The sequence below is a fragment of the Ovis aries genome, chromosome 16 (genome assembly GCF_016772045.2).
Source record: "Ovis aries strain OAR_USU_Benz2616 breed Rambouillet chromosome 16, ARS-UI_Ramb_v3.0, whole genome shotgun sequence".
NCBI classification, from domain to species: Eukaryota; Metazoa; Chordata; class Mammalia; order Artiodactyla; family Bovidae; genus Ovis; species Ovis aries.
The window spans coordinates 8,906,327-8,928,651 of record NC_056069.1 but is presented as its reverse complement, the minus strand read 5'-3'; the positions used below and the strand labels follow the sequence as shown (position 1 = coordinate 8,928,651).

Here is a 22,325-nt window from a genome sequence, read left to right as displayed (position 1 = left end):
ATTTCAGATGTGTTATGTAGGAAAATATGTGGTTATTTGCATCATACCCTTTTTTACCATGTTTTTAAATACAGTAAGTATAGCTGTAATCAATAGCTTGCCTGGTGCTGATACATTTTAATCATTCAATGCCAGAATTTTACCAAGAGCTACCATAGTCTTGCTAGAGCACGTACAGATTTATCTCCATCTTGCATATATGTCCACACATAAACCATCAAGCAAATAATCTAGCAGTGTAGAGTAATGTTACTTTAATCCATTTTGAGTGTATTTTTGTGGTCCAGTTTTGTTCTTTCACGTGTGAATATCCAGTTCTCTCCCTTAGGTCTTCCCTGGTGGCTTATATGGCAAAGAATCTGCCTGCAGTGCAGGAGACCCAGGTTCGATCTCTGGGTCAGGAAGATCCTCTGGAGAAGGGAATGGCTACCTGCTCCAGTATTCTTGCCTGGAGAACTCCATGGATAGAGGAGCCTGGTGGGCTACAGTTCATGGGGTCGCAGAGTTGGACACAACTGAGAGACTAACATCTAGTTTTCCCAGCACCATTTATTGAAGAGACTATCTTTTCCCCACTGAGTAGTCTTGGCTCCTTTGTCAAGTATTATTGACTGTATATTCATGGGTTTATTTCAGGGCTCTCAATTCTGTTCCATTGGTCTGTATGTCTGTTTTTATGCCAGTACTGTTTTGATGTCTTTTGCTCTGTAGTACAGTTTGAAACCAAGAAGTGTGATGCCTCTAGCTTCATTATTTTTTTGCAGGATTGCCTTGGCTAATTAGGGTCTTCTGTAGTTCCATATGAATTTTAGGATTTTTTTTTTTCTATTTCTGTAAAGAAAAAAGACATTGGAATCTTGAAAGAGATTGCATTATCTCTGGATGGCTTTGGGTATTATGGACACTTTAATAATAGTCCTCCAGTCCATGAACATGGTATATCTTTCTGTTTGTTTCTTCTTCAGTTTCTTTCCTCTGTATGTTACAGTTTTCAGTGTACAGACTTTGGTCTCCTTCATTAAATTTATTCTTAAGTATTTTATTATCCTCTTTGATGGTATTGTAAATGGAACTGGATTTTTTTTCAGACAGTTTGTTATTAGTGTATAGAAGTGCATTGGTTTTTGCATGTTCAATTTTTTTATCCTGTAACTTTACAGAATTCATTTATTAGTTTTTTGATAGAATCTTTATAATTTTCTATGTGTAATATCATGTCATCAGCAAACAGAGACAAATATACTTCTTCTGTTCTAATTTGGATGCCTTTTACTACTTTTTTTCTTGCATGATTCCTCTAGTATTCCGTTGAATTGGAGTTTGGAGAATGGGCATTCTTATCTTATTCCTGATCTTACAGAAAAAGTTTTTAGTCTTTCATTATTGAGTATAATGCTACCTGTGAGTTTGTTATATATGGCCTTTTTTTATGTTGAGACATGTTTCTTCTATATCAAGTTTGTTGAAAGTTTTTGTCATTAATACATACTGGATACTGAATTCTGTATGTTTTTTCTGCCTCCGTTGACATCATTATTCATATCTTTCATTTTGTTAATGTGATAAATCAATTGATTTGTGTGTGTTGAATCATCCTTTCATCCCAGGGATTAATCTCACTTGATTATGACATATGATCCTTTGAAAGTGCTGTTGAGTTTGGTTTGCTGGTAATTTGTTGAAATTTTTTTTCCTATATCCATCAGAGATGTTGGCTTGTAATTTTCTTCTAGTGTTCTTATCTGGTTTTCCTATCAAGGAAATGCTGACCTTATAAATTGTATTTGGAAGTGTTCTTTCCTCTTCATTTTTGGTAAGAGAGAATTAATATTAATTCTTCTTTTAGTGTTTGGTAGAATTCCCCAGTGAAACCATCTGATCTTGATCTGGTCTTTGTTAGGATTCTCTCTGATTCAGTCAGCTTACTCATTATTGGTCTGTTCAGATTCTCTGTTTCTTCATGATTCAGTTTGGTACATCATATATGTTTCTGATAATGTATTTTTTCTAGTTTGTCCAATTTATTTTGTATAATGGTAGTCTCTGGTCATTGCAAGCACCCTCTTCCAACAACACAAGAGAAGACTCTACACGTGGACATCACCAGATGGTCAGTACTGAAGTCAGGTTGATTATATTCTTTGCAAACAAAGATGGAGAAGCTCTATACAGGCAGCAAAACAAAACCAGGAGCTGACTGTGGCTCAGATCGTGAACTCCTTATTGCCAAATTCAGACTTAAATTGAAGTAAGTAGGCAAACCACTGGCCATTCACGTATGACCTAAATCAAATCCCTTACGATTATACAGTGGAAGTGACAAATAGACTCAAGGGATTAGATCTGATAGAGTGCCTGAAGAACTATGGATGGAGGTTCGTAACATTGTACAGGAGGCGGTGATCAAAACCATCCTCAAGAAAAATAAATGCAAGAAGGCAAAGTGGTTGTGTGAGGAGGCCTTACAAATGTATAGCTGAGAAAGGAAGAGAAGTGAAAGGCAGAGAAGAAAAGGAAAGATAAACCCATCTGAATGCAGAGTTCCAGAAAATAGCAGAGAGAGATAAGAAGGCCTTCCTAAGTGAATAATGCAAAGAAAGAGAGAAAGACAATAGAATGGGAAAGACTAGAGATCTCTTCAAGAAAATTAGAGATACCAAGGGAACATTTCATGCAAAGATGGGCTCGATATAGGACAGAAACATGAACCTAACAGAAGCAGAGGATGTTAAGAAGAGGTGACAAGATTACACAGAAGAACTGTACAAAAAAGATCTTCATGACCCAGATAACTGCAATGGTGTGATCACTCACCTAGAGCCAGACATCCTGGAGTGCAAAGTCAAGTGAGCCTTAGGAAGCATCACTACGAACAAAGCTAGTGGAAGTGATGGAATTCCAGTTGAGCTATTTCAAATCCTGAAAGAAGATGCTGTGAAAATGCTGTACTCAATATGCCAGCAAATTTGGAAAACTCAGCAGTGGCCGCGGGACTGGAAAAGGTCAGTTTTCATTCTAATCCCAAAGAAAGGCAATGAAAAAATGTTCAAACTACCGCACAATTGCATTCAAACTACTGCACAATTGCACTCATCTCACACGCTAGTAAAGTAATGCTCAAAATTCTCTAAGTCAGGCTTCAACATCATGTGAACCGAGAACTTCAGATGTTCAAGTTCGAGTTAGAAAAGGCAGGGGAACCAGAGACTGCTTCATACCCCTTTTACCATCTTTTTAAATACAAGAAACAGAATGCCAACATCCGTTGGATCATAGAAAAATCAAGAGAATTCCAGAAAAACATCTATTCCTGCTTCATTGACTATGCTAAAGCCTTTGACTGTGTGCATTGCAACAAACTGGAAAATTCTTAAAGAGATTGGTATACCAGACCACCTTATCTGCCTCCTGTGAAACCTGTATGCAGGTCAAGAAGCAACAGTCAGAAACGGTCATGGAACAACAGACTGGTTCCAAATTGGGAAAGGAGTATGTCAAGGCTGTCTATTGTCAGCTTATATTGCCTGCTTATTTAACTTATATGCAGAGTATATTGTGTGAAATGCTGGGCTGGATGAAGCACAAGCTGGAATCAAGATTGCCAGGAGAAATAGCAATAACCTCAGATATGCAGATGACACCACGCTTATGGCAGAAAGCAAAGATGAACTAAAACTCTTGATGAAGGTGAAAGAGGAGTGTAAAAAAGCTAGCTTAAAATTCAACATGCGAAAAATGAAGACCATGGCATCCGGTCCCATCCCTTCATGGCAAATAGATGGGGAAATAATGAAAACAGTGAGAGACTTTATTGTCTTGGGCTCCAAAATCACTGCAGTTGGTGACTGCAGCCTTGAAATTAAGACACTTGTTCCTTGGAAGAAAAGCTATGACAAATCTCTGCTTATTAAAAAACAGAGACATTACTTTGCCAACATAGGTCCGTCTTGTCAAAGCTATGTTTTTTTCGAGTAGTCATGTATGGATGTGAGAGTTGGACAGTAAAGAAGGCTGAGAGAACTGAAGAATTGATGCTTTTGATGCTTTTGATGCTTTCTGTAGTGTCAGAGAAGACTCTTGAGAGTCCCTTGAACTGCAAGGAGATCCAACCAGTCCATCCTAAAGAAATCAGTCCTGAATATTCATTGGAAGGACTGGTGCTGAAGCTGCAATAATTTGGCTATTGGATGGGAAAAAGTGACTCATTAAAAACGACCCTTATGTTGGGAAAGATCGAAGGCAGGAGGAGAAGGGGACGACAGAGGGCAAGATGGTTGGGTGGTGTCACCGACTCAATGGACCTGAGTTTGAGCAAGCTCTGGGAAACGGTGAAGGACAGGGAGGCCTGGCATGCTGCAGTCCATGGGGTTGCAAAGAGTCCGACACAACTAAGCGACTGAGCAACAGAGGATAGTCTCTTGGGACCTTTGTATTTCTGCGGTATCAGTTATAATGTCTCCTCTTCCATTTATAATTTTAAGTTCTCCTTTGTTTAGGCTAGTTAAAGCTTTTTGTCAGTTTTGTTTATCTTTTCAAAGAACCAACTCTTGCTTTTGGTAATTTGTTTATTATTTTGTTTTTCACTGCTTCCTTTATTTCTGCTTTAATTTTTTAAATTCCCTTCTGCTAAACTGGGAGTTAGTTTGTTCTTTTTCTAGTATCTTGAGGCATAGGGTGAGGTTTTTTATTTGATATATTTATTTTTTTCTTGATGTATGTAGTTTTGGCTGTAAACTTACCTCTTAGAGCTGCTTTTGCTGCATCTCATAAGATTTGGTGTGTTGTGTTTTTACTTCATTTTGTCTGAAGATATATTTTTATTCATTTTTAAATTTCTTTTTTGATCCATTAGTTGTTCAGGAATGTGTTCATCTCTATGTATTTGTGACTTTTCCAGCTTTCTCCCTATTGTTGATTTGTAGTTCCATACCGTTGTTATCAGAAAAGATGTTCGATATAAATTCTGTCTTGAGTTTGTTGAGACTGGCTTAGTTGCCTGCCTGTGATCTAACCTGGAGAGTGTTTCAGGTGCACTTGAGAAGAATGTGTGTTCCATTCCATTTTGGGTGGAGTGTTCTGTATGTGTTTATTATGGCCATTTGGGCCTCTATGGTGGCTCAAATGGTAAAGAATCTTCCTGCAGTGCTGGAGACCTGGGTTTGATCCCTGAGTTGGGAAGATCTCCTGGAGGAGGGCTTGGCAACCCACTCTAGTATTCCTGCCTGGAGAAGCCCCGTGGACAAAGGATCCTATGAGCTATAGTCCATGAGGTCTCAAAGAGTCGGACATAACTGAGTGACTAAGCACATGGCCATTTACTCTATAGTGTTTATCGCCTCCACTGTCTCCTGATTTGTCTGTGTGGATGATCTAGCCTTTGTTAAGAGTGGAGTATTAAAGTCTCCAAATATTACTGTATTATTTCTCCTTTTATTTCTGTGATTATATGCTGTATATGTTTAGGTGCTCTGATGCTGGGTACTGTATATTTACAGTTGTTACATCTTTTTGATGGACTGATTCCTTTATGATAATATGATGACCTTTTTTTTGTCTCTTTAGACCATTTTTAATTTCAAGTCTTATTTGTCTACTATAAGTATACCTACTTCTACTTTCTTTTGGTTACCGTTTGCTTGAGGGATCTTTTTCCATCCTCATTCTCAATCTACTTGTGTCCTTAAAGATAAACTAAGTCTCTTTTAGACAGTATATTGTGGATCTTGTACATTTAAAAATTTTTTTAGAAATTTTTCTCCACCATTCTGACTTTTGATTGGATAATTAACCTACTTATGTTTAAGGTAATTATTGACATGTAAGGACTTACTGTTGCCATTTTGAGAATTGTTTTCTAGCTGTTTTGTAAACTGTTCCTTTCTTGCTGTCTTTGTGGTTTGATGACTTTTCGTAGTGTTATACTTCAAATCCTTTATCATAATCTTTTGTGTATTTACTATAGATTTTTCCTTTGTGGTAACCATAAAGCTTACATAAATATAACATCCTATTTTAAACTGATAACAACTTCAGAAGCATACAGAAACTTTACACTTCCACATATCTCCCTATCACATTTTAGACTACTGATGTTACAGTTTCCATATTTTTATGTTCAATTCAGTCCCTCAGTCTTGTCAGACTCATTGCAACCCCATGAATTGCAGCACGCCGGGCCTCCCTATCCCATCACCAACTCCTGGAGTTTACTCAGACTCATGTCCATCAAGTCGGTGATGCCATCCAGCCATCTCATCCTCTGTCGTCCCCTTCTCCTCCTGCCCCCAATCCCTCCCAGCATCAGGGTCTTTTCCAATGAGTCAGCTCTTCACATGAGGTGGCCAAAGTATTGGAGTTTCAGCTTTAGCATCAGTCCTTCCAGTGAACACCCAGGACTGATCTCCTTTAGGATGGACTGGTTGGATCTCCTTGCAGTCCAAGGGACTCTCAAGAGTCTTCCCCAGCACCACAGTTCAAAAGTAATTCAGCGCTCAGCTGAATTCAACTTCGGCGCTCAGCTTTCTTGACAGTCCAACTCTCACATCCATACATGACCACTGGAAAAACCATAGCCTTGACTAGACGGACCTTTGTTGGCAAGCTAATGTCTCTGCTTTTCAATATGCTATCTAGGTTGGTCATAACTTTCCTTCCAAAGAGTAAGCTTCTTTTAATTTCATGGCTGCAATATCAAACTATTGTAGCTGTGATTATTTTTAATACTTTGAAAAACACATTTAAAGTAGAGTTGTAAATAAATACCACCATTAAAATATCAGTGAATCTGTGTTTCATAATATATTATGAAGCTAGTGGAGGTGATAAAATTTCAGTGGAGCTATTTCAAATCCTGAAAGATGATGCTGTGAAAGTGCTACACTCAATATGCCAGCAAATTTGGAAAACTCAGCAGTGGCCACAGGACTGGAAAAGGTCAGTTTTCATTCTAATCCCAAAGAAAGGCAATACCAAAGAATGCTCAAACTACCACACAGTTGCACTCAACTCACAATGCTAGTAAAGTAATGCTCAAGATTCTCCAAGCCAGGCTTCAGCAATACGTGAACCTTGAACTTCCAGATGTTCAAGCTGGTTTTAGAAAAGACAGAGGAACCAGAGATCAAATTGCCAACATCCACTGGATCATGGAAAAAGCAAGAGAGTTCCAGAAATACATCAATTTCTGCTTTGTTGACTATGCCAAAGCCTTTGAGTGTGTGAATCACAAGAAACTGTGGAAAATTCTGAAAGAGATGGGAATACCAGACCACCTGACCTGCCTCTTGAGAAACCTATATGCAGGTGAGGAAGCAACAGTTAGAACTGGACATGGAACAACAGACTGGTTCCAAATAGGAAAAGGAGTACGTCAAGGCTGTATATTGTCACCCTGCTTATTTAACTTACATGCAGAGTACATCATGAGAAACGCTGGGCTGGATGAAGCACAAGCTGGAATCAAGATTGCCGGGAGAAATATCAATAACCTCAGATATGCAGATGATACCACCCTTGTGGCAGAAAGTGAAGAGGAACTAAAAAGCCTCTTGATGAAAGTGAAAGAGGAGAGTGAAAAAGTTGGCTTAAAGCTCAACATTCAGAAAACAAGGATCGTGGCATCTGGTCCCATCACTTCATGGGAAATAGATAGGGAAACAGTGTCAGACTTTATGTTTTTGGGGTCCAAAATCAGATGGTGATTGCAGCCATGAAATTAAAAATAGCTTACTCCTTGGAAGGAAAGTTATGACCAACCTAGATAGCATATTGAAAAGCAGAGACATTACTTTGTCAACAAAGGTCCATCTAGTCAAGGCTGTGATTTTCCAGTAGTCATGTATGGATGTGAGAGTTGGACTGTGAAGAAAGCTGAGTGCCAAAGACTTGATGCTTTTGAACTGTGGTGTTGGAGAAGACTCTTGAGAGTCCCCTGGACTGCAAGGAGATCCCACCAGTCCATTCTAAAGGAGATCAGTCCTGGGTGTTCTTGGGAAGGAATGATCCTAAAGCTGAAACTCCAGTACTTTGGCCACCTCATGTGAAGAGTTCACTCATTGGAAAAGACCCTGATGCTGGGAGGGATTGGAGGCAGGAGGAGAAGGGGACGACAGAGGATGAGATGGCTGGATGGCATCACTGACTCGATGGACGTGAGTTTGGGTGAACTCTGGGAGTTGGTGATGGAGGTCTGGTGTGCTGTGATTCATGGGGTCACAAAGAGTCGGACACAACTGAGCGACTGAAGTGAACTGAACTGAATGAGTTTTGTACATTTATGTTTTTAGGATATTAATTAATATACTTTTCTTTAATAAGCATTCTTTACAACTTGAAGAATGTTGTTTTATCGTTTCTTGTTCTGGTGGCAATAAAATCCCTCACCTTTTTTGTGTATGTCTTTATCCTTTATTTCTGAAGGAGAGCTTTCTGGGTATAATATTTTGGTTGACAAGTGTTTTTCTCCCTCAATATTGTGAATATGTCATTCCACTCTTTCTGAGCCTGCAAAGTTTCCATTGAGAAATCTGTTCTCTGTCTTGTGGGGGCTCCTTTGTATGTTAAGAGTTGCTTTTCTCTTGCTGCTTTCAAAATTCTCCATTTATTTTTGACTTCTGACAGTTTAATTATAAATTCTTGATGTAGCCCTTTTTGCATTTAACCTATATGAGATTTGAATGTTCATTTCTCTCCCCAAGCTTGGGAAGTTTTCAGCCATCTAACCCAAGTTTTAGCCTTTACTAACCAGCTGACTTGTGGCAAGTTGCTTAACATAACTGAAGCTTTCCTTAACTCAGTAAACTCAGTTATTTTTGAAAAACAGAGATAATATGACAGTACTTTGAAAATTATTAAGCAGTCTTTTTACCTGAAACCAGTTGGCAATGATCAGTCAGCATTCTGAAGTAGAATTTACAATTATGTTGTTAAAAGAATGTTTTTCTTAAATTGATGTCATGGAAATTGATGTCATGATGCTGCTGCTGCTGCTGCTAAGTCGCTTCAGTCGTGTCTGACTCGGTGCGACCCCATAGACAGCAGCCCACCAGGCTCCCTAATCCCTGGGATTCTCCAGGCAAGAGCACTGGAGTGGGTTGCCATTTCCTTCTCCAATGCGTGCAAGTCAAAAGTGAAGGTGAAGTCGTTCAGTCGCATCCGACTCGTAGCAACCCCATGGACTGCAGCCCACCAGGCTCCTCCATCCATGGGATTTTCCATGCAAGAGTACTAGAGTGGGTTCCCATTGCCTTCTCCAAAAAACCATGCTAGAGTACAGTTAACATGTTCATTGAGCATAGTCAGTTGAATGTAGCAATGGGACTATCCCTAGTAAAGCTCATTAATGAATATACAATGTGAAAAGAATCAAGGACCTAATTTACTTATTTTGTATATTTGTATTTTCATGTGTGGGCTTATTATTTAGAAAGATTTTCTTTCACTTTTATAAATGTCTTAATATTGCCATCTGAAGAATGATGTGATTATTATTTGCCAGATAAGTTGATTTGATATATGAATTTAAATCATATTTGGCCAGTCAAGAACCATAATTGTCCAGTATGTTTTACTTAATAGTTTACTTAATGTATTTAATTTTTATAATGACAACTTATTTGTCCCCCTGTGTCTTGACTGAAAAGTTTCCGTTTCTAAAAACCTAAATGCAACTCCTTACTAAACTCCTTGAATAAATTATGAAGTAAATGACCACTGTACTTCATAGCTTCTAACACATACAGTCCTTACCAAGTGGTGGAAACTGTCATGTGACTTTAAACAGTATGTTCTTATGTTTTGGTTTTCATCAAAGACATTTTTCTGGTGGTTGGAATATTTTCATATTAATCAGTACAGTCTGCAGGCTCGCTCTTTTTTCTGTTTCCTGTCATTTATGGTACAGCTAGGACACTGCCGCTCATTAGGATAAGAAATTCATAAAAATTGCCAAGAGCAGATTTATTAAGTTAATATAATGATTCTCAACTGGCTGTATATTGGAACCACCTGGGAGTTATTCAAACATACCCATGCCTGGGTCTTAGGTCCCACTCCCATGTAGAATCATAGGGAACAGGCATCATATTTTATTAAGCTCCCAATGAGTATAATGTGCACTTAGGACTGAGAACCACTGGTTTAAATAACTTAACATACATGGAGAGAGAGACCAATTGTGATATAGTTAAATCTTGTTTTAAAAATCAACAGGGAATTGGTGTTTTAATGATGAAAATTATGTAACTGAAAGTTAAATATATGGGAAGTAGTACTCCTATCAGCCTTTTATTTTGTTGTGTAATAAAAAGTTTGTATTGAAAAGCAAAGTGTAGTTATCATACCTGAACTTAAAGAAAGGAGACCCTTAAGTAACAGAGCTTTTGAGTTCTTGAGAATTCATGAGATAGAAAGAAGATAAGCCTTCCTATGAACTCTAGACCCGAGAGTTCCGGTAAGGGTTAGTCACATGTTCCTGAGGTGGCAGAGTTAGAATAATACGGCAGCATGGTTCAGTGCACGGGCTCTGGAATTCGGTGGATCTGAGCTTGAGTCTTGCCTCTGTTCTTTGCTATCTTTATGACCTTGGACACATTACTCAACTTGTCTGAAGTCTGTTACTCTTCTACAAAGTGGGGGTGAAATAGTAATCCCTACTCATAGAATTAAATGAGATCATGCATATATATCATTTAGTATATTTAGTGGCACACAGAAGTGCTCCATAAATGATAACAGGGTTGCTTATTACTAGACACAGCCCATACTTTGGTTTGCCACATACTGGCTGGGCAAGCTACTTAACCTCTTTGAACCTCAGTTAACATAAAGTGCAGTTAATGTCTACCTCATAGTGCTGCTGTGAATATTAAGTAACTGAACTATATATAAGTAACTGATTGTAGATTACAGTGAGTTTTGAGATCAAGTTTTCCTTCTTGTCACCTGCTCATTTTGATACTAGTGTTTTTAAAAAAAATGTTTGTTTGTAAACTTTAGCCCTTGAGTTGCATGTCTAGTCATCTTCAGAGGTCTTCCTGAAAGGGCACTCTAAGAATACATTTATTTGAATCTTCCATAATACTTATCTTCCATTTCCTTTTTCTTTTCTGTTAATCTTTCAGCTCTTAGATGACAATAAATTGTGAAGTCAGAGGATTGTAATTTTAACCTCTTAGCATAATTCTTCCAAGTGGTAAACAAGATCCTAGTCAGTAAGTCAGGAACTGTTTAAACCTACTATGTATCTAGCACCATGTAACATCAGAGGGTCCATATGCTGTGATCCCTGCCCTTTAACCTGGTTGAGCTCATTTCCTCAAGTAGCTTGGCCTCAGTGGTTGCTTTTACTTTTTCCTCTCTTCTTTTTTGATCCTTAATCTCTGATTACTTTATAGAATCTCTTAAAGAACCTTCTAGTTCTACTGATATCTTTTATTTTACCAAGCCTGTTGATATTTCATTCTCTGACATTAAAAAAAAAAACCCTCATTTTTAAAAAGGTTTAATAATCAGCTACCTTTAGACTTTTCCTTTGTCCCCTTCATACCTGAAATTTGGTTCAATTTCTTCTAAAAGTTTTTATTAAATAACTTCTAAAAAAATAACATGATCTTTTTAGCTCTGTAGGCATCTCTGATTTTTTTTTCTTCCTTGTTCATCATAGTATTTTTTTTTTTAAAGAACCAGTATGAGAGACATTTTACTTTGAAAGATCTGATTCACATTCAGCAAATGATTCAGCAAATTACTTAAGCTGTATTTTGATTTATCTGCTTGTCAAATGAAGATAATACTTGCCACCTACTTACAAGAAAGGGATGTTATGAAGATTGGACTTAGAATGTTCTGAACTCATTTACTCAAGTGCTATTAAAATATCTCATTTTTATTTTCACACTATATACATACTGCTTTTTTAGATCTATTTTTATAATAGTGAAATATGATTTTTACTTTTCTCTTTCACCTCACTACTAAGATATCAAATGGTTCATTAGTCTCCATGGATTGTAGCCTGCCAGGCTCCTCTGTCCATGGAATTCTCCAAGCCAGAATACTGGAGTGGGTAGCTGTTCCCTTCTCCAGGAGATCTTCACAACTCAGGGATTGAACCCAGGTCTCCTACATTGCAGGCGAATTCTTAACCCACTGAGCCACCAGGGAAGCCCAAAGATATCAAACGGTTCTTTAGTATACAAATGGTTTTCTTTATTATTAGTTTCCAGGTTACAGAAATTGATGTTTCTGTTTAAAAGGCAGTCTTATCAGGTGCCTAGAGACTGAACTCTGGAACCAGGTTTAGTTGGGTTTGAGTCATGGTTTGTCATTTGCTGAGTAACCTTGGGCAAGTTACTTCTCTGTGCCTCAGTTTACTGATCTATAAAATGTACTTAATATCTTACAGACTTCTGAGGAATAACTAAGTTACATAGTTCTTAGGGCATTGCCTGGCAGTCAAAGAAAATATTAGCTATTACTATAATAGACAAAATAAGAAGATATGATTAATTTTGGCTCCTTCTGAAACATGGCAGCCCTTCCTCTAGCAAACAACTCCATTTTAAATGTAAATTGGACAGTTAGATATTCTTGTGACTCCTCCTGCCCCTCAAGTGATTTTCCTACACTGCAGCCTGATGGGTTTTTTAAAAACTAATTTTTATTATGAAAATATTATGCTTATTATAGAAATTAGCATAATACTGCACAGCAGAAGACCCTGTCCTTCCCCATTTCTACTTCCTAAGAGAAGTAGTCCTTTTCCATATTTTTATTTGATCATATCTTTTATAACTAGTGGTTATGAGTTTATAACCATCTTCACAAGTTTTCTATTAGCCTTAGGATAAAGTCCAAACTTGCTTACATAGTAGTCTGTGAAGCCTTCCTAGCCCTGCCTTCATCTCGCTTTCTCACAGTCTTTTGTTAATTCCTATTGCTGCTGCTGCTAAGTCGCTTCAGTCGTGTCCGACTCTGTGTGACCCCATAGACGGCAGCCCACCAGGCTCCCCCGTCCCTGGGATTCTCCAGGCAAGAACACTGGAGTGGGTTGCCATTTCCTTCTCCAGTGCATGAAAGTGAAAAGTGAAAGTGAAGTCATTCAGTCGTGTCTGACTCTTCTTGACCCCATGGACTGAAGCCTACCAGGCTCCCCTGCCCATGGGATTTTCCAGGCAAGAGTACTAGAGTGGGTAGCCATTGCCTTAGATCTCAGGTAAAAAGTCACTTCCTCAAGGAACTCCTTTCCTGACCTCTAACTGACCTCTTGGCATAATGTCCCCACAGCCCTTTGTACTGTCCCTTACTGTGTTCATTCTCCACTGAGGCAGTGCTGCTCTCTGGGGGAACGGGCTAGTAACTAAGGGGCTCCATCACTTAGCAGGTGGAGCTGAGGAGTGCTTATGTTCACCTTTAAGAATTGTCTAGAGCCTTGAATGACTTCTGAATGTTCCATTAGGGAATCACATAGGTGAAAAAAATCTGTTACAGCTGTCAGAGCCTAAAACCTAACTTAGTTTCACATTTGCGTATGGAATTTTTTTGCAGGATTTTAATTAAATGTTGAGTTTTCCAGGAATAAAACTAGTATTATTTGAAGGAAGATTACACTGAGAATTGAAACTCTACCAAAGAATTGGTCACCATTTTGGGAAATCCTGTCACTGATGGCAACATTTATCACATTCATAGTGATTCTCCATATTAGGTAGAAACATCTGACTGCTCAGTAAATATTTGTTTGAATTTAATTGAAATTAGGAGAGAAAAATATGGGAGAAAAGTACTTATATCTTCCTAGCAAAATGTATTTTCTTTCCTCTCTTTTCCTGTTGTTCATAATTCATACACTTCATTCGTAGACAGTACATCTGACTCTGCCACTGAATGTGAACTTAGGGCAAGGACAGTATTTTACTTACTTTGAGTCTCTAATGCTCACTGAGTACATGGTCGTTGCTCAGATTAATTGAATTAATGGATGAGGGTTCTATTTTAATAATTAACAGCAAGAGTATTTATTTAGCAAATACTTAATAAATTACCATAGTGATTCAAAAAGGGCAAAAAGATAGTCACTGCTGTCAAGAAACACATGATGTGTTGCTAAGACAGACCTGGAAATAATTATAATATGGCTGTTGGTGACATGGAAATAGCCACAAACTATAGATATGTGATGAAAAAAAAAAATCAGTACTTAAGTCTTGTGGAGAGGTCCTACAATAATGTTACAGAAAAGAGATAGTATCCAGTATCAATCATAGTGCCAAGGAAGACACTCAGTAAATACTTGGAAACTGAGTAAATGAGCGTATCTCTGATGAGTGAGATGGAGTTTGCCAAATGGTCAGATGTAAAGCGGGCATTCGAGGGCTTCCCTGGTAGCTCAGTGGTAAAAACAAAAATCTGCTGGCCAATGCAGGAAACACAGGATTGATCCCTGGTCCAGGAAGATCTCACATGCTGTGGAGCAACAAAGCCTGTGCGCCATAACTCGAGCCTGCACTCTAGAGCCCAGAAACCGCAGCTGCTGAGCCCATGCTCTCCCCACAGCGAGAGAAGCCACCACAGTGAGAAGCCCACAGGCGCAACCAGAGAGCAGCCCCGCTCCCCACAGCCAGAGAAAAGCCCGTGGAGCTGCGAAGACCCAGCCTGGCCAAAAATAAATAAGATTATTATGAATAAATTGGGCGCTCCAGAGAGGCAGTCCCCATGCAGAGACTTAGAGGTATCAGAGGTGCAGGTGGTATTGCTGGAACATGAAAGTTGGACATTGAATTGTAAGAAATAAAGCTGTCCTTGGAGGTGATGGGCCAGATCATGAAGGGCTTCGTCCATGAAAAAGAAGAAGTTAGATTATGTTGCAGGCAGCAGAAAATCATTGATGTAACAAACAAAACTGCTAAATTTCAAACCATACTGTATGCCAGGCGAGTACCTATAATCCTATTACAGAGTCAGTATATTCTCATTTTATAGTTGGGACACTGAGGCTCAGAGAGGTTAATTATCTTGCCCAGGTTTTCACAGCTACTAAGTGAAAGAACTAGGGCTTAAATTTAGGTTGGTTGAGTCCAGACCTCCTGTCTGCTTTTTAAACTATATTTTATAACCCCTGTAGCAGGGGAAAAAATAGATATTTTTACTTTTAAACTAGTGTGACTTCTTTACCTCCCATCAACTCTAGTAAATTCAAGTTTTTAATGTAAATCCAAGTTCTTAACAGTTTAGGACTCAAGTGAGTTTTAGTCTTCTGAAGACTACAGTTATTTACCTCTTGCAAACTTTTTATTCTGGTGCCATCTTCTATATAGATAATTCAAATAACTGTCTTGGTTTTTATTGAAATGCAATTTGTGGGGGAGGGGGCACTCACCATTGAATGTCATGGACCAGTCAGCATGATGGCATCTGGTCCCATCACTTCATGGGAATTAGATGGGGAAACAGTGGAAACAATGTCAGACTTTATTTTGGGGGGTTCCAAAATCACTGCAGATGGTGACTGCAGCCATGAAATTAAAAGACACTCCTTGGAAGGAAAGTTATGACCAACCTAAATAGCATAGTAAAAAGCAGAGATATTACTTTGCCAGCAAAGGTCCATCTAGTCAAGGCTATGGTTTTTCCAGTGGTCATGTATGGATGTGAGAGTTGAACTGTCAAGAAAGCTGAGTGCCGAAGAATTGAAGCTTTTGAACTGTGGTACTGGAGAAGACTCTTGTGAGTCACTTGGACTGCAAGGAGATCCAACCAGTCCATTCTAAAGATCAGTCCTGGGTGTTCATTGGAAGGACTGATGCTGAAGCTGAAACTCCAATACTTTGGCCACCTCATGCGAAGAGCTGACTCATTAGAAAAGACCGTGACTCTGGGAGGGATTGGGGGCAGGAGGAGAAGGGGACTACGGAGGGTGAGAGGGCTGGATAGCATCACGGACTCAATGGACACGAGTCTGAGTGAACTCCGGGAGTTGGTGATGGACAGGGAGGCCTGGCGTGCTGCGATTCATGGGGTCGCAAAGAGTCTGACACAACTGAACTGAAAAGAGAAAAATTTGAAGTACTAATTCCATTTCGGAAACATTTCTGAATCTTCAATGTGTAAAAAGAATAGTAATTTTAAGAAAATTTAATATTAATCTTGATAGTCTATTTAATTTATATAGATGTAGTTCACTGCTTAAGTAAATGATTTCTACCTCATAATCCTGATGTACACATTTAGCTTGAAATACTTCAGATGCTATCCAAATAACCCTGAGATATCTCTGGCTACCTTAAGGTATTATTCTCCTAAGTTTAATGACTGTTACTGTAGTAAGTCCTGGAGATAGAGATGGCAGTGGTTGTACAACAGTGAAAATGTACGCAGTGCCACTAAACTGTACACGATAAATGGTTAAAATGCTAAATTTTGTATTATGTATATTTTGTTATTGTTGCTGTTGAGTCACTCAGTCGTGTCTGACTCTTTGCCACCCAATGGACTGCAACATGCCAAGATTCCCTGTCCTCACTGTCTCCCAGGGTTTGCTCAGACTCATGTCCATTGATGATGCCATCCAACCAACTTATTCTGTCACCCTCTTCTCCTCCTGCCTTCAATCTTTCCCAGCATCAGGGTCTTCTCCAGTGAGTCGGCTCTTAGCATCAGGTAGCCAAAGTATTGGCTTCAGCATCAGTCCTTCCACTGAATATTCAGGATTGATCTCCATTAGGATTGACTGGTTTGATCTCCTTGTAGTCCAAGGGACTCTCAGGAATCTTCTCCAGTACCACAATTCAAAAGCAACAATTCTTCAGTCCTCAGCCTTCTTTATGGTTCACCTCTCACGTCTGTACATGACTACGGGAGAGTCGTGTCTGACTCTTTGCAACCTTGTGGACTGTAGCCAGCCAGGCTCCTCTGTCCTTGGGATTTGCCGGACAGAAATACTGAAATGGGTTGCTATTCCCTTCTCCAGGGGATCTTCCCAACCCAGGGATTGAACCCACGTCTCTTAATGTCTCCTGCATTGACAAGTGGATTCTTTACCACTAGCACCACATGGGAAGATAGCTTTCACTCTATGGACCTTTGTCAGCCGAGTGATGTCTCTGCTTTTTAATATGCTATCTAGGTTGGTCATAGCTTTTCTTCCAAAGAGCAAGAGTCTTAATTTCATGGCTGCAGTCACCATCTGCAGTGATTTTGGAGCCCCCAAAATAAAAGTCTGTCACTGCTTCCATTTTTTTCCCCATCTGTTTGCCATGAGTGATGGGACAGGATGCCATGATCTTTGTTTTTTGAATGTTGAGTTTTAAGCCAGATTTTTCACTCTCCTCTTTCACCTCTTTTCAAGAGACTCTCTAGTTTCTCTTCACTTCCTGCCATAATGGTGGTGTTGTCTACATATCTGAGGTTATTGATATTTTTCCTGGCAATCTTGATTCCAGCTTGTGCTTCATCCAGCCTGGCATTTCTCATGATGTACTCTGCGTAGAAGTTAAATAAGCAGAGTGACAGCATATAGCCTTGATGTACTTCTTTCCCAGTTTTGAATCAGTCCATTGTTCCATGTCCAGTTCTAATTATTGCTTCTTGACTTGCATACAGGTTTCACAGGAGGCAGGTAAGGTGGGCTGGTATTCCTGTCTCTTTAAGAATTTCCCACAGTTTGTTGTGATCCATACAGTGAAAGCCTTTAGTTAATGAAGAAGTCAGTGTTTTTCTGAAATTCCTTCGCTTTTTCCATGATCCAACAGACGTTGGCAATTTGATCTCTGGTTCCTCTGTCTTTTCTAAATCCAGGTTGTACATCTGGAAGTTTTCAGTTCACATAATGTTGAAACCTAGCTTAAATGATTTTAAACTTTACCTTGTTAGCATCTGACTTGAACGCAATTGTGCAGGAGTTTGGACATTCTTTGGCATGGCCCTTCTTTGAAAACTGACCTTTTCCAGTCCTGTGGCCACTACTGAGTTTTCAAATTTGCTGACATATTGAGTGCAGCACTTTAACAGCATCATATTTTAGGATTTGAAATAGCCCAGTAGACATTCTACTACCTCCATTAGCTTTGTTCTTAGTAATGCTTTCTAAGGCACACTTGACTTCAACACTCCAGGATGTCTGGCTCTAGGTGAGTGACCACACCACATGGTTATCGATATAACCATGGATATAGTTCTTTTGTGTATTTTTATATAGTTCTTTTGTGTATTCTTACCCACCTTTTCTTACTCTCTTCTGCTTCTGTTAGGTTCTTCTGTTTCTGTTCTTTATTGTGTCCATCTTTGCATGAAATAGTCCCTTGGTATCTCCCAAGTTTCTTGAAAAGATCTCTGTCTTCCCCATTCTGTTGTTTTCCTCTATTTCTTTGCATTGTTTACTTAAGAAGGCTTTCTTAACTCTCCTTGCCATACTCTGGAACTCTACATTCAGTTGGGTATACCTTTCCCTTTCTTCTTTGCTTTTCTCTTGTCTTCTTTTTTCAACTATCTGTAAGGCTTCCTCAGACAACCACTTTGTTCTTGCATTTCTCTTTCTTTGAGATGATTTTGACCACCACCTCCTGCACAGTGTTAGGAACCTGCATCCATAGTTCTTCAGACACTCTGTCTACCAGATCTCATCCCTTGAATCTATTCATCACCTCCACTGTATTCTCATAAGGGATATGTTTAGGTCATACCTGAATGGCCTCATGGTTTCCCTACTTTCTTCAGTTTAAGCCTGAATTTTGCAATAAGGACCTCATAATCCGAGCCACAGTCAGCTCCTGGTCTTGTTTTTGCAGACTGTGTGGAGTTTCTCCATCTTCAGCTGCAAAGAATATAATCAATCTGATTTCAGTATTGACCATCTGATGATGTCCACGTGTAGTGTTGTCTCATGTTGTTGGAAGAGGGTGTTTACAATGACCAAGTGTGTCCTCTTGGCAAAACTCTGTTAGCCTTTGCCTTGCTTCATATTGTACTCCAAGGCCAAACTTGCCTGTTTCTTCAGGTATCTCTTGACTTCCTACTTTTGCACTCCAATCCCCTATAATGAAAAGGATCTCTTTGTTTGGTGTTAGTTCTAGAAGGTCTTGTAGGTCTTCACAGAACCATTCAACTTCATCTTCTTCAGTATTAGTGGTTGGGGCATGGACTTGGATTTCTGTGATATTGAATGGTTTGCCTTGGGAACAAACAGATCATTCTGTCGCTTTTGAGATTGCACCCAAGTACTGCATTTCACACTCCTTTGTTGACTGTGAGGGCTACACCATTTCTTCTAAGGGATTCTTGCCCACAGTATTAGATATAATGGTCATCTGAACTAAATTCACCCATTCTGGTCCATTTTAGTTCACTGATTTGTAAAATATTGATGTTCACTCTTGCTATCTCCTGCTTGACCACATCCAGTTTACCTTGATTCATGGACCCAACATTCCAGGTTCCTACGCAATATTATTCTTTACAGCATCAGACTTTCATCAGACTTTACAGCATCAGACTTTACTTTCACCACCAGACACACCTACAACTGAGCATCGTTTCCACTTTGGCCCAGCCTCTTCATTCTTTCTGAAGCTATTTCTTCACTCTTCCCCAGTAGCATATTGGACCACCTACTGGCCTGGGGGACTTATCTGGTGTCATATCTTTTTTGCCTTTTCATACTGTTCATGGAGTTCTTAAGGCAAGAATACTGAAGTGGTTTGCCATTCCCTTCTCCAGTGGACCATGTTTTGTCAGAACTCTCCCCCAATGTGCATCTATTAAAAATGAAAAGTTAAATCTATATGTAGTGGCCTGGAATGATGGCCATTCAATGTTGTGTGTTTAAAAGTTGTAGAGTTATTTAATAATAGAGTATAGTATGTGGCATGATCCTAAAATACAAACCAGAACAATATATATGTTTGAGAATAGAGAAAGGTGTAGACGGATTCATATCAGACTAGTAAAACTGATTCTGTTAGGGCTATAAGTTTAGTGATGAACTTAAATTAACTTTTTGTACAACCGTGTTGTTTGATATGTTGTGATATTGTTTTTGTAATTGTTTTTGAAATTTCTGAAGTAAAAAGGCCAGGAGAGAAGGGGGAGTTGTTTTTAACGATAGAAATTATAATAGGGATCACAGTATGAGTTGCTGACCAAGAATGGTACAAGAGAAACCTTGGTACTAGTAGTGGTCTTCATCTTGATGCAGATGTTGGTTACACCAGGTGTATTCACTTTATAAATATCCATCTAGTTTGTACGCTTATGATTTGTACAGGTTATTGTACGTATCAATTAAACGTTTCTTAAAATTATGGCACAGAAATACAATGGAATACTGTTTTTAAAAATACTTTAAATATTTAATGATATATGGAATTGACCCAGAAACAACAGTCTTATCATTATAAAATATATAAACACACAGAATGAAGATGCCAATAAAAACATGACAATATTATTAATAGATATTATGTCCAGATACCAATTTTCTGTTTGGGGGTTAGGGGTTTGGGTCATTGAGGAAGTTGGTAAAATTTGGTAAAGAAAACCATATTACAGGATATTAAGCAGAAAATAAAAGTGAAGTAGAGAGGGAACGGTTTTTTTTACAAATATAAGAAAGAAAAACAATACTAACTATTGTTAGTTAGTATGTTTTTTTAAACTAACTGTAAGGTCAGGTAACTTTTTTTTAACCCCAGCTAGGAAGAGACTCCTACTAGGAAGGGACTAATTTCAGATTTCAAACTATCAAGTATAATAGTAGATAGTTATGAAAAAGCCTCTCCTTCAGCAAATTCATACTGAATTACAAATAATTCATGCTGGATACTTAAGTTTTGTTTCTGTTTAAGCATTTAAAGAAATTGTCATTGATAGGCTAGTTTCTATTGATTATAGTAGATGCAGCTAATAGTACTACTCCTCCCAGTTTTAACTAACTATTGTAATTTCCTGTGATCTTTTTGCTCTACAGTTACCACTCAGGGGACAAATAATATCCCCTCCAGCCAGAGTGATAATAAAATAAGAAAATGTATGTGAAAACACATTAATAGAATTAAACACTATCCAGTTGTAAAGTTATTCTTTTTCTTGTTTTTTCTTCAGCCCAAAGTCATTAGTTGTGAATGTCGTTATTTCAGGTGGAGTTTAAGTTCAAAAGTTGAAGTTTATGAAAGAATGCATTTTTTTCAGTCGTTTTGCAAATTGAAATGCAACATGTAGTGTTTATTCAAGTGTGAATTGTGATGCAATCCATTTTTAATATTTTAGACTAAATATTAGTATTTAGTACTTTATATATCAAATTTAACTATAAACATTTGTTTTTTCTTCTAAGTATTGTTGAGCCGTCAGGGGAATTAGCAGGCTTTTTTCCCTATTAACAGTCATTCTTAATTATTAACCATGTTAATTGAAAATGATTAAAATCCCAAATCAGATCTCCAGGTGTCTCGCAGGGGGGTTGCTTTTTTTAGATTAGCCCTTAAATCAGTAGTAATCTGGGTGGAACTAGAGTTGGGTTCGGTTGGAGAAAACTGCGTGGCACTAGGACCCAGGGGGCTCCCGTGAGCGGATCTAGGGGCCAGATTGCAAATTCGCGGTGACTCAGTCTGGTCGGCTCCTTGCGCTCAGCGGCCGCGGCGGCAGCAGCAGACGTTGGCGGCCGAGCTGCTAGGATCAGTTCCCCCGGGTTTCACCGTCTGAGACTTCCTTCGGGGCGCCCCAGGCAGGTCCGAGGCGTCCGGGGAGCGCAAAGGGTCGTTGTGGCGGGGAGGAACGGGGGGTGCTCGGCGCGGGAAGCCCTCGGGCCTGTGCACGGGGAGTAACATTTGCTCCGTCTCTTCCTGTGTCTGGCTTTATTTGCAGCAAACCAAGATGGAGTATGAGTGGAAACCTGACGAGCAAGGGCTTCAGCAAATCCTGCAGCTGCTGAAGGAGTCCCAGTCCCCCGACACCACCATCCAGAGAACCGTGCAACAAGTATCCTTTGCGAGGCCTCGCCGCCGCCCGCGCCGCTTTGCCGCGCCGGGCCCGCTCCAGGCGGCCGGGAGGCTCCCGCCGCCCCTCCCCCTCCCCGCTCCCGGATCCCTCCGCCCTCCGCGCGCCCGCCCGCGAGCAAGGCCCGCCCGCCGCCGCCGCCGCCGCCCCTGCCCGGCGCCTCGCGCACGCGGCCCTCGTGCCCCGAGTCCGGGCCGCCGCCTGGCCCGGCGGCTTCCGGCTACGAGAGGCCGGGGGCGCCCGGCCGCTGCCCGCGATCGCGACATGTGCGCCGGTCGGGCGCCACGTCCTCGTTCGCGGCGGGCCGCTCGAGAAGGCGGAGCGGCTGGGTGCCGGCG

The 22,325-nt window shown here is 39.7% G+C and overlaps 1 protein-coding gene across 4 annotated transcripts in view; it reads left to right on the top strand.

Moving 5' to 3' along the window:
• TNPO1 (transportin 1) overlaps nt 1-22,325 on the top strand; it is a 91,957-nt gene that overhangs the window by 19,976 nt on the left and 49,656 nt on the right. For 2 of the 4 annotated variants that reach the window (XM_042233692.1, XM_004016896.4), the window contains exon 2: nt 21,856-21,969. In XM_042233692.1, coding sequence (XP_042089626.1) covers nt 21,865-21,969 — 105 coding nt within the window. In that variant the 5' untranslated portion in view covers nt 21,856-21,864. Of the gene's footprint in view, nt 1-21,596; nt 21,720-21,855; nt 21,970-22,325 lie in introns of those variants that run through there. The other 2 variants (XM_012096778.4, XM_004016897.5) reach the window with 2 other exon arrangements.